Below are 12,075 nucleotides of genomic sequence, written 5' to 3'. Positions count from 1 at the left end.
AGGGCGATAGCTAGATACAGAGGATGGGTCAAGAGAGGGCTTTTTGAGGATAGGAGTGATTGAGGCATGTTTAAAGCTTGAGGGGAAAACACTGTCATTGGAACGACACCTGAAAATGGCATATTTGAGTTACTCGCAATGCTAATAAGGGCTCCTTTATTACAAAAAATATAGTTTTTAGGTCAAAGTCAAATACCAGAGTGCGGACCATGATACACTGACTTCCTGCAGGTCTCCATTCCTGAACTTGACATCAGACAGATGAGGCTGATGAGCTCGGGTCAGTAGACACACGACCAGTCCGTGCATTGCGGACCGTTCTTGGACGTCAGAATTCAGTCTAAGGTCACGGTCAGTATTTTACCTCAGTATTTATAAGCCAAGACCAGGAGTGGGTGATAAATACAAAAGTGGTGATGTGTTTCTATTATACTTTTCCTCTGATTGTTCCTCTGATTGGTTTTAACTTACAAATATATAAAAGATTATTTAAAACCATACAGGAATCAGGTGCACACCCCATTTGACATTTTCAGCACATTTTACACCTCATCCAATGGAGGGGGGGTGCAGTTTAGGATGTGCTGACCAAGAGGTTAGATTTTAGTATATCACTAAAAATGAGCCATTATGATGATAAAGGCTATGAGCACACGTTCAGGAATGTCTGCAGAATTTTCCTGAACAAAACCGGACCTTTTCCTGCAAGAAATCTGTTTTTTTCCAGAGCTTCCCAATGAAATAATATAGCGACAAAAACGCTAAAAATCAGCAAAATTAATAAACGTGCTGCGTTTTTTTTGCTGAAAAAAAACGCAGCATGTGCACAAAACTTGCAGAATGCATTATAAATGATGGGATGCTTGTTAGCTTTTTTTCCAGCCAAAAAAAATGCGAAAAATCCTTGAACGTGTGCATGTAGCCTAAATATGCCAAGTTCATCCATTTTAAAACCTGCCTAAATTTAGGATGCTATTAGTAAATCTGCCCCAAACTTTTCAAAAAGTACCGGGGAGAAGTGTCTGTCGGGGGCTCCCTTCTCTCACTAGCTGTGCAGGATGTGACTTATTGAGCCAAGAGGGACGCCGACCAGCGGACACTTCATTTGCCAATCTCCTTTCAAAACTACAGTGCAGATTTACTAATCAAAATATGCAGGAATTCTTGCTTTGTGCCACATTCATGTTTTAAACACTTGTTGCCCTTCATTAGAGAGTTTAAAAAAAAATAAAAACAAACAGATGAAACATTGTATGCCCTAACTCTGTGTAAGTGTATATGTAGTGTGTAAAGGTACTGTCACACTAGACGATATCGCTAGCGATCCGTGACGTTGCAGCGTCCTGGCTAGCGATATCGTCCAGTGTGACAGGCAGCAGCGATCAGGCCCCTGCTGTGCTGTCGCTGGTTGGGGAAGAAAGTCCAGAACTTTATTTCATCGCCGGACTCCCCGTAGACATCGCTGAATCGGCGTGTGTGACACCGATTCAGCGATGTCTTCACTGGTAACCAGGGTAAACATCGGGTAACTAAGCGCAGGGCCGCGCTTAGTAACCCGATGTTTACCCTGGTTACCATCCTAAAAGTAAAAAAACAAACACTACATACTTACCTACAGCCGTCTGTCCTCCAGCGCTGCGCTCTGCTCTCCTCCTGCTCTGGCTGTGAGCGTCGGTCAGCCGGAAAGCAGAGCGGTGACGTCACCGCTCTGCTTTCTGGCTGCCCGGCGCTCACAGCCAGACCAGAGAAGCAGAGCGCCGAGGACAGACAGCAGAAGGTAAGTATGTAGCGTTTGTTTTTTTACTTTTTAGGATGGTAACCAGGGTAAACATCGGGTTACTAAGCGCGGCCCTGCGCTTAGTTACCCGATGTTTACCCTGGTTACCGGGGACCTCGGGATCGTTGGTCGCTGGAGAGCTGTCTGTGTGACAGCTCTCCAGCGACGCTGCAGCGATCCGGATCATTGTCGGTATCGCTGCAGCGTCGCTATGTGTGACGGTACCTTTACTATATCTACGGATCAGTCCTCCCCGGTTTCCAACTCTCTGATCACACTGGGGTTTGTGTGCGATCCGGAAGTCGCTTTCTACAATATAAACGCTATGGCACATCCGAAAAAAGAAAAAAAAAGGGACTTCCTGCTCACATGTAAACCACAGTGTGATGCAGGGAGTTGCCGATCAGTGCGTATATTAACACTCGCACCACATTATATACCCACAGGTGTAGGGTATAACGTTTCATGGGAGAGCTTCTTTAAAGGGGTTGTTCAGCCTTGAGCTACAAATCTGCAGTCACTATGTAATGCGAATCCTTAGGGTATGTGCACACGTAGAAAGCTCTTCTGTGGATTTTTCCACAGCGGATTTGATAAATCCGCAGTGCAAAACCGCTGCGGTATTTCCTGCGGATTTATCGCAGTTTCTATTGCGGATTCCGCTGCGGTTTTACATCTGCAGTTTTCTATTGGAGCAGGTACATGCTGCGGAAAATAAAACCCTGCGTCTCCGCGCGGTTTTTTCCACAGCATGTGCACTGCGGATTTCATTTCCCATAGGTTTACATTGTACTGTAAACTCATGGGAAACTGCTGCGGATCCACAGCAAAATCTGCATCGTGTGCACATACCCTTACATTGCATGCCCTGCGCACTGTGAGCATTCCCCAGCACCAGGAGCAAAGGTCCTGCAATCACAGCTATGTGATATGCATACTCCTGGCCACTATTAGGCTATGTGCACACATTCAGGATTTCTTGCAGAAATTTCCTGTGCAAAATCGGACATCTTCTGTAATAAATCCGCATGCATTTTTACCTCGATTTTACCACGTTTTTGGTGCGTTTTTTTGTGGATTTTTCCGGAGGTTCCCAATGCAATAATATAGTGGGAAATCCGCAAAAAATCTACAAAATTAATGAACCTGCTGCATTTTTTACCGCGATGCGTTTTTTCACGGAAAAACGCATCATGTGCACAAAAATTGCAGAATGCATTCTAAATGATGGGATGCATGATGTATGCATTTTTTTAGAAAAAAAAAAGCGAAAAAAATCTGCAACGTGTGCACACAGCCTTAGACCAGCATACACTTGCATTGACAAGGCCACATCCATCTAGTCGGATTGTGGCCAGGAGTATGCTTATCGCCTATTTGCGGTCATGACTGCTGACAGAGAATCCTCACAGTGTATGGTGTGCACGATGTGAGGATTCACAAGTTTGCAGTCACTTGTAGTTTAATACCATCAGTACAGAATGACTGTTCAGACCAACTCCAGGCATCTAACCATTTATATCCTCCTTCCCTCCTGCTTGGGTTCCATCTATCACCACTAGGGATGAGCGAATACCTATAGCGCTTACTGACCGGCTTCCTTTGAAGGGAACATTCACTATCAGTATTTATAAGCCAAAACCAGGGGTGGAACAATCAAAGGAAAAGTATAACGGAAACCAGTCACCACTTCTGTACCCCACCCTTCCTGGTTTTGGCTTACAAATACTGATGTAAAATATTGAACATGTGAACATGGCCTAAAGGAGGTTTACAGAACACTGACAAGTGGTGGTTAAAAAAAAAAAAGAGTATCTGGGTTTTAGGGCATTCTGAAGATTTTCCAGTTTATTTTATTTGGATATATTTAAAGGGACACTGTCACCTGAATTTGGAGGGAACAATCTTCAGCCATGGAGGCGGGGTTTTGGGGTTTTTGATTCACCCTTTCCTTACCCGCTGGCTGCATGCTGGCTGCAATATTGGATTGAAGTTCATTCTCTGTCCTCTGTAGTACATGCCCGCACAAGGCAATCTTGCCTTGTGCAGGTGTGTACTATGAATGACAGCGAATGAACTTCAATCCAATATTGCAGCCAGCGGGTAAGGAAAGGGTGAATCAAAAACCCCGCCTCCATGGCTGAAGATTGTTCCCTCCAAATTCAGGTGACAGTGTCCCTTTAAAGTCTGGTAATTAATACTTTGATATCAAACAGCCCAAATAATAGCAGTATTCCAGATGTGTTAACTCCTTGCCTGCTGTCATTTATCCAGCCCTTCCATACATAGCAAGACTGCGGATGTAAGAGATGATAATCAGCGGTCTGGAAATAAAGTGGAGCTACTGGTCACTCTTGTATGAAGTAGAAAAATAAATTAATGTCAAGGTTTCTTGCAAAATATTTTATTGAAATTTTTTTTTGAAGACTAAATGCGGAAAACAGAAAAAAAAAAAAAAAAAAAGAATCAGGATCCAAGATTGTAGAGAAGAATTAGAGCCCAGAGCTGTGGAATCCAATGGTGACCGTGCCGCTCTGTAGGAAGGACTGTGCACAATGGTCACTTCTCTACATTGCGGAGGAGCACGAGCCACAGCCGGGACAATGGGTATCTACCATGGACAATATTGCTCGGCTCTATGCACAAGGCTTCCGAAGCGTAAGGCGTCACGGCAGCAGCGGCTTCCTTACTAGTCACAGATCAGGCCGCTGTCACCCAGTGCTCAGATCTGAGCTGCGCTGATCGTGGCCGCGCCATGGTGGTAGACTGCAATGTATAAGAACTGCACCCTCCTGTACTATAATGGTTTTTCTATAGGACTGAAGGTACACCTATCTACTCCCTACTTACTGATCACTACCTTCTTCTGACCGGGGGGCTTACACAGCGATTTACACGTGGACCACAAGTGACATGTGTCTAAGACGCTCACATCATGGCTCTCATCCATTTACAGTAAATGTGACTCCCAGGCGACAGCGCAGACGATGAAAAAGCTGCTCAGTCTGAACTGTGGTGTGTGACGCAGAAGGGAAGGAGGCAGCGATCAGCAAGTATTCTAATACATGCATTGTGCAAACATCTATGGCTATGGGGGCACTGAAAAATATTACTGGAGTTCTACTATAAAAGGGTATGTCCAATCGGCAAGTAATAAATTAGACGAGATCTTGCTCCACTATAGATGCTCAGCCATAAGAAGGAGAGAAGCTTACTGACTGTTTCCAGGAACAGCTGCGGCTCTGCATTATACTACAGATGCAATATATTTTCAGCGTTACCAAACCTATATGTAGATTATAAATCATATGGGGATGTACTGACTACTCCTGGTAAAGGTTTAGGAATCTCTTAGGCTGTGTGCACACGATGCGGATTTAGTGCGGATCCGCAGCAGATTTTTCCACGCAGATCTGCACTGTGATTTACAGTACAATGTAAATCAACAGTGAAAAAAAAAAAAAAAAGCTGTGCTAATGGTGCGGAAAATTCCACACGGAAATGCTGCGGATTTAAAAGAAGTGCATGTCACTTTTGTGCAGATCTGCAGCGTTTCTGCACCCTTCCATTATAGAAATCCGCGGCAAATCTGCACCTGCGGTTTCTGCCTGATGGGGATTTTGTGCAGAAAATTCGGCACCCCATTCTGCAACGTGTGCACATAGCCTAAAACAAAAAAGGACCTCTCATACTTCGGAAAGTGGTAAGAACACCATCACTCACTGGTTTTCCTTTTTTTCACGTTCCTGTGGGTCTCCCACAAGAATACCCTCAGTGGTGTTTGCTGCTGTAGCCGTCACTGCGAAAATGGCGTGAAGAAGTCGCAGAATTCATCTTTTGTATTGCAAATCGTGAAGCTCGCGCCTATGTCTGCAGCACAGATTGATCTCACACCTGCAGCTCGCTGGTTTATGCTGAGGATACGTTCCGCACTGTAAATGACTGCGGACTTTCTACAAATTTGTAATGGAAAATCTGCTGTGTTTTCGTATCGTGGGAACACCATTGGAGAAAACGTTCAGGTCAATAATCACTATCAGCTAATCCAGAGCCGGTAGTCTGTTCCCCAGTTGGTCTGCAGGAAGATACACTTGTATTATTCCCATTAGAGTGAGGGGTAATTCCAGGTACAACCTAAAATGAGCCCAAAATACAGGTCCCCAGTGCTGGAGTGCAGAGTTTGCCCATTTCACAGTACAGTAGACGGGCCCTGGGCCGACGTGGCAGGGAATACGCTCTCATTTCCCAATGGCGTTGTTCTGCGGCTGCTGCTCGGCCAGGGCTTGTTGTAGCCTCATCCTCTTGCGGGAGTAGTGCTGCCAATGTAAGATTTGCTGCTCATCAATAAACTTGGCGCACTGAGCGTTCACCAGCTCCTTCCGGAAGTGTTCATACTGCAGCAGCTCCAGCATGTGCAAGCACTGCGGGTACCTGGGGGCAGCAAGGTGCAGATGTTAGAGGACGTCCAGGCATGGCGCAGTTACATATTACCATGTTATGGGGCCAGTCCGTGAAAGTTTTTAAACATATTTTAATAAAACAACTTTTACCCGCCCCACTTTCCTAATCCAATTCACAGATCAGTCTGTAAAATTCTTTTCTTTGAAAATCTGAAATTAATTACACTTTATAGTAAGCTGTCGTAAAGAAAAAGTTAAATAAAAATGCCTGAATTTCATTTCTCCAGTCATCTTCCGTCCCTCAAAACAATGCATGTAACCAAAAATGGTACCAATAAAAACTACAGCATGCCACAAAAATAAACCCATGATTACCTTAGAGGGAAAAATAATTTTTAAAAAAATGCTGCGTAAAATAGGCGCGTTTGACACATTTTTTACATGCGTTTTTGGTGCAGATTTTTCCCCACTCATTAGCATTAGTGAAATCTGCAGCAAAAACACTAAAAGCTTTGACGTGCTGCAGATTTATATCTGCAAGTCAAAAAATAAGCCACGTGTGCATGCGACTTCAGGATTCTTTTACTGGTATCAGGAAACCCTTCATGTTTGTGACAAATCTGTGCATAATAAAAAGGCAACAAATCTGCATGGTGTGCACAGTCCCTAGTGGGGTTAAAGGAAGGGGGCACGAAAATTGGCTCTGACAGGAAGGTGTTAATGTATTTTGCTCTAGCATGCGTACAATGTGACTAGCACTGGATCCTAACAAATATGACATATATATGTCTCACATGTAATGATCAGATTGAAACGCACAGTAACTCCACGGCAGCCAAATCTCAGACTTACTTTAAATATTTGGCATATTCGGCATCCTTCCAGTACAGGAGATACTTCAGGTAGCTCACAAATGGTTTCTCCTTGAAATATCCTCTTTGTGCCAAGACTGAACAAAAAAAAAAAAAAAAACACATATATTCTACTGACCACAGGATGTGATGTATTCAGATATCGGTTATGGCAGTAATCACATTAGTGGGAGTAAATCTGATAATACACAGGAGAGCTGCAATCTGCGGCCATTCACTAACATTATACAAATAAGACAAGAGCACAAGTTGTGCCTCTATAGGGCAGAACAATGTGGCAGGTTGTATCCAGGAGCTACAATAGACCTCAGCAGATCTTACAGTGCTGGGCGGCCGCCTGATCCGATAGCACGAGTGCCACCGATGTGTCCACATACAAGCCTTGTGTGTGAGGGGGCGTCATTCACACCCACCATAAACCACACTGGCCTGACTGCATCCTGCACGGTTGTAACATTTTATCAAATAACAATCAAAGGACTTTTTTTTTTTTAACATCCATACAAAGATTGGGCCATGTCACACACATTCACGAGATAGCTGGCAGACAGATTTATCTCCTGACACACTAGCCGATGCCGGTGATTCAGATGCTCTGTCAGCAGGGCAGCTCTTCCTCTCCCAGGCTGCTCTGTGGATGGGGAATAGCTTCCAGCGTCATGCTGATTGACAGCCGACTCCCTGCAGTTAGGCAGTGGTCAATCAGCATGACAGTGGTAGTTGTGCCCAGTGAACTGGGCAGAGTGGAAGAGAAGCTGCTGCTCTGTTGATGCCATGTCAGCAGAAGCCACAGAATCACCTGTGACTGATCTGTGCAGGCAGAGATTGGCGTAGGGCAGAACAGGCAGGAAGTTAGTAGTGATGAGCGAGTATATTCGTTGCTCGGGTGATCTCAAGAGTTTTTTTTTTAGTGTTTGCAGAGTTCATTTTCATCGCTACAGCTGAATGATTTACAGCTACTAGCCAGCTTGATTACATGTGGGGATTCCCTAGCAACCAGGCAACCCCCACATGTACTCAGGCTGGCTAGTAACTAAATCATGCAGCCGAGTCAACAAAAACTAAATCTCTGAGCAATAAAAAAAATACTTGGAGACCACCTGAGCGTGCTCTGGAAGACCCGAGCAACGAGTACACTCGCTCATCACTAGCAGTTAGCAATTACCTGCCTGCTAGTTCTTAGCCCATAGTAAAAAAAAAAAAAAAATTAATATAGTCCTGGATAACCCTTTAACCAATATTTAAAGGGCACGGTCACCGCCTTTAATAACCTTCAGGACACTTACAATTAAGGTAATTAGGATTTGCCAGACACTGAACAAATTCCAACTCCAACTGGAATCGAATTCTTGATTGCTCATCTGAAAAGACAAAGACACGTTTGGATAAAGTGCAATCACATAAACAGCAAAAAAAAAAAAAGTGATATTTGCTTATTCCTAGAACAGATGCGGGGATATGGACGTGTGGCAGACTGGTCGCATGAATGTCAGCAACTAAGAAATTCATCCCAAGTCAATGGGGTCCTTTATGCGACATGTGAAGGTTTCTACAACCCCCATTCAGATACACAAGGTAAGAACGTCTGCAGCCAATCTGTGGTGTGAGAACATAACCTTACAGCCAGATTCATCCTGTTGTATCTCACAGTCGGTATATTGACCCCAGAGTAATTGGGGGTCTCCTGACCTGAACGTACAGCCTCACAGGCATATATGACGCCGTCTAATGTGTGACTGTAAAGGTGGTCTGCATGTTCAACCGCATTCACTTCTAAGGGACTGGAGGGTAGAAACAAAAAAAGAGCAAATACCCCGTAGTAAGGAAATAAATAGTAAGAGTACATGTCAATAACAGGGTGCGTTGTTACTATGGTTTTCATTAATTTAAAAAAAAGGTAACAGCCATCCCACCGTGACAAGGGGTACCCCAATCAGGTAGATGAGGGCAGAACAGGACCCGAATGTTCAGAATCGCCAGCTGGGAGAGAGGAGAAAAGCAAATCCGACAACTCCAGGAGCAGCTCCTCTCCCCTGACCAGAAAGGACTGGGGCTAATGCAGCCCCCTCCTCTACAGACCCCCGAGCACATCAGAGGGGGGGCCGCTCCTGCCACAACTGCTAACACTGGCCACGTTAGTGTATATGGGGGCCTGAGAGGGATTGTGTGGGGAATACAGCGGTGTGCGACAGGGACCACCCCTCCCCGGGGGACGCAGGGACCACCCCTCCCCGGGGGACGCAGGGACCACCCCTCCATGGGGGACGCAGGGACCACCCCTCCCCGGGGGACGCAGGGACCACCCCTCCCCGGGGGACGCAGGGACCACCCCTCCCCGGGGGACGCAGGGACCACCCCTCCCCGGGGGACGCAGGGACCACCCCTCCCCGGGGGACGCAGGGGACGCAGGGACCACCCCTCCCCGGGGGACGCAGGGACCATCCCTCCCCGGGGGACGCAGGGACCACCCCTCCCCGGGGGACGCAGGGACCACCCCTCCCCGGGGGACGCAGGGACCACCCCTCCCCGGGGGACGCAGGGACCACCCCTCCCCGGGGGACGCAGGGGACGCAGGGACCACCCCTCCCCGGGGGACGCAGGGACCATCCCTCCCCGGGGGACGCAGGGACCACCCCTCCCCGGGGGACGCAGGGACCACCCCTCCCCGGGGGACGCAGGGACCACCCCTCCCCGGGGGACGCAGAGGACACCCCTCCCCTCCATGGCCCCCACGTTTCTCTGCCTGTGTATCCCTGTCCTGCCCCACGTATCACTATCCGGCTATGCTCGGACATCACAGGTGGGAGATGTGGAAGGCCTGCGCCCCCACACAGACGTGGACATTGTACTGTACTACATGGTGGGCAGCGTCAGTCACACTGGGGGGTAAATAACGCCACAGCCATGGATTATAGTGATCACACGCCCCGCACTGCCGTATCTCCTCCGTGTCTCACACATACCTGTCTCCAGTGAGCCGGCCGCCATGGTGCATCAGTCCGTATACTTTACCGCACACGCACAGGAAGCAGCGGAAGTTGTTACCTGGTGAATGACGTAACCAAACTAAGGGCGGAAGACGGATGAGAGGACTACGGGCGGAAGTGTTTGGGGCATGCGCAGTTTGTATAAAGAGGGCGCGCTGCGCTCTGCAGCAAGGTGTCGTGCTGTCTGCGGTAGAGGTGTGACGTCAGTGCCGCTGTGTGCGCGCTATATACGGGTTGGTTCTTTACCTCCTTTGCTCATTGGGACCGTGTACTGAGGCCCTAACATGAAGCGTCATGGCGTGTCACACGGCCGACATATACAGCACAGGACTCGGCCGTTAGAGCGGTGTTTCCCAACTGTTTGGTCCGGAGCCCCTTACTGTGCCCCCCGGAGATGGCAGCTACATTGTTCCGCATGGTCGCGTGCCAAAAGAAAAGATTTTGCATTTTTTCTGTAATAAAACACTTAATAAAGCAATACATTTTAGGCTACGTTCACACTAGCATTGTGCGCCGCTGCGTCGGCGACGCACAACGCACCGAAAAACGCGTGCAAACGCACGCAAAAACGCTGCATTTTTCGACGCGTGCGTCGTTTTTTGACGAAAATCGGACGCAAGAAAAATGCAACTTGTTGCGTTTTCTTGGTCCGACGCTAGCGTCAAAAAAGATGCACGTGTCGGAAAACGCAACAAGCAAAAACGCATGCGTCCCCCATGTTAAACATAGGGGCGCATGACGCGTGCGTCGCCGCTGCGTCGCCCGACGCTAGCGCGACGCACACTAGCCGAACGCTAGTGTGAACGTAGCCTTAGGCAGCATGGTATGTGTCCACTTTCAGGATGGCCGGCGGTATCGCCGGAGCGGCTTTGCCGCTCTGCGGTAAACCCCGCCCCCTTTCTGGGACGCGATGATGCCGGATGTGTTCACCGCACACATCCGGCATCATCGCTCCCCACCATAGGGCCCTGTGCTATATCTTGCGGCGACGCAGCGTCGCCGCAAGATATACGGACATGCTGCGATCTGAAAAGACGCGCAGCATGTCCGGAGTCGCAGGGCCGCCGCGTGCGTGTTACCACGCATAGTGGAGATGGGATTTCATTAAATCCCCTCCACTATGCTGTAACATCTGGACGCTGCGTGTCTGACGCTGCGGCTCTATGCAGCGTCAGACACGCAGCGTTTCCTGCACGTGGACACATACCCTAAGGGTCTGTGCAGACGGTCAGGAATCGGCAGCGCTTGTTTACGCAGAGCATGTTCACTGTGTCCAAAGCGCTGCTGTCTATTGAACGCAGGTGAATCCGCATGTGTCCACTGAACCGTGAGGATTTACCGCGCCCAATACCTTGTTCGGTGACAGTAATCTTACGGAGACTCGCATCTCCACAAGATAAATAGACCTGCTGCAGTCTGGAAAGACGCACCTCATGTCCGTCTCTGCAGGTGAGCCGCGGGCGCCTGTGGCACTGCACACATAGTGGGGATGGGATTTCTTCACATCCCATACACTATGCTGTAACATCTGGATGCTGCGCAGCGTCCAACCTCCAGTGTTTACTGATTGTATGCACATACCCTTACACATGGACGCTGGACCACAACCCTGCGAACCTACCTGCGGCATCCCCAGCGTCCCTTCTGACACCCCCAGCGTCCCTTCTGACATCCTCAGCGTCCCTTCTGACATCCTCAGCGTCCCTTCTGACATCCTCAGCGTCCCTTCTGACATCCTCAGCGTCCCTTCTGACATCCCCAGCGTCTCTTCTGACATCCCCAGCGTCTCTTCTGACATCCCCAGCGTCTCTTCTGACATCTCCAGCGTCTCTTCTGACATCCCCAGCGTCTCCTCTGACATCCCCAGCGTCTCTTCTGACATCCCCAGCGTCTCTTCTGACATCCCCAGCTTCTCTTCTGACATCCCCAGCGTCTCTTCTGACATCCCCAGCGTCTCTTCTGACATTCCCAGCGTCTCTTCTGACATTCCCAGTGTCCCTTCTGACATTCCCAGTGTCCCTTCTGACATCTCCAGCGTC

At 48.2% G+C, this 12,075-nt stretch overlaps 1 protein-coding gene across 1 annotated transcript; it reads right to left on the bottom strand.

Annotated features, from left to right (window-relative positions):
• Positions 1 to 4,165: 4,165 nt before the first annotated feature.
• MED31 (mediator complex subunit 31) lies at positions 4,166 to 10,104 on the bottom strand. Its single transcript, XM_069761255.1, has 4 exons — positions 10,013 to 10,104; positions 8,336 to 8,410; positions 7,030 to 7,126; positions 4,166 to 6,208 (listed from the first exon to the last, which is right to left on the bottom strand). The coding sequence occupies exons 1-4, from the start codon at positions 10,035 to 10,037 to the stop codon at positions 6,016 to 6,018; spliced, it is 390 nt and encodes a 129-aa protein (XP_069617356.1). The 5' UTR covers positions 10,038 to 10,104; the 3' UTR covers positions 4,166 to 6,015.
• Between the last annotated feature and the right edge of the window lie 1,971 nt (positions 10,105 to 12,075).

This window comes from Ranitomeya imitator, chromosome 3 (assembly GCF_032444005.1).
Source record: "Ranitomeya imitator isolate aRanImi1 chromosome 3, aRanImi1.pri, whole genome shotgun sequence".
Taxonomy (NCBI): Eukaryota; Metazoa; Chordata; class Amphibia; order Anura; family Dendrobatidae; genus Ranitomeya; species Ranitomeya imitator.
Note: the sequence above shows the minus strand (reverse complement) of the source record. Positions and strands in the feature narration are given on the sequence as shown.

Excerpts from the sequence above, each read along its gene's own strand:
- MED31 (XM_069761255.1), bottom strand. The coding sequence starts at position 10,037 with ATGGCGGCCGGCTCACTGGAGACAG. Across the intron at positions 8,411-10,012 it reads GGCCGGCTCACTGGAGACAG|ATGAGCAATCAAGAATTCGA; the intron begins GTATGTGTGAGA and ends TTGTCTTTTCAG. Across the intron at positions 6,209-7,029 it reads GAATATGCCAAATATTTAAA|GTACCCGCAGTGCTTGCACA; the intron begins GTAAGTCTGAGA and ends TGCTGCCCCCAG.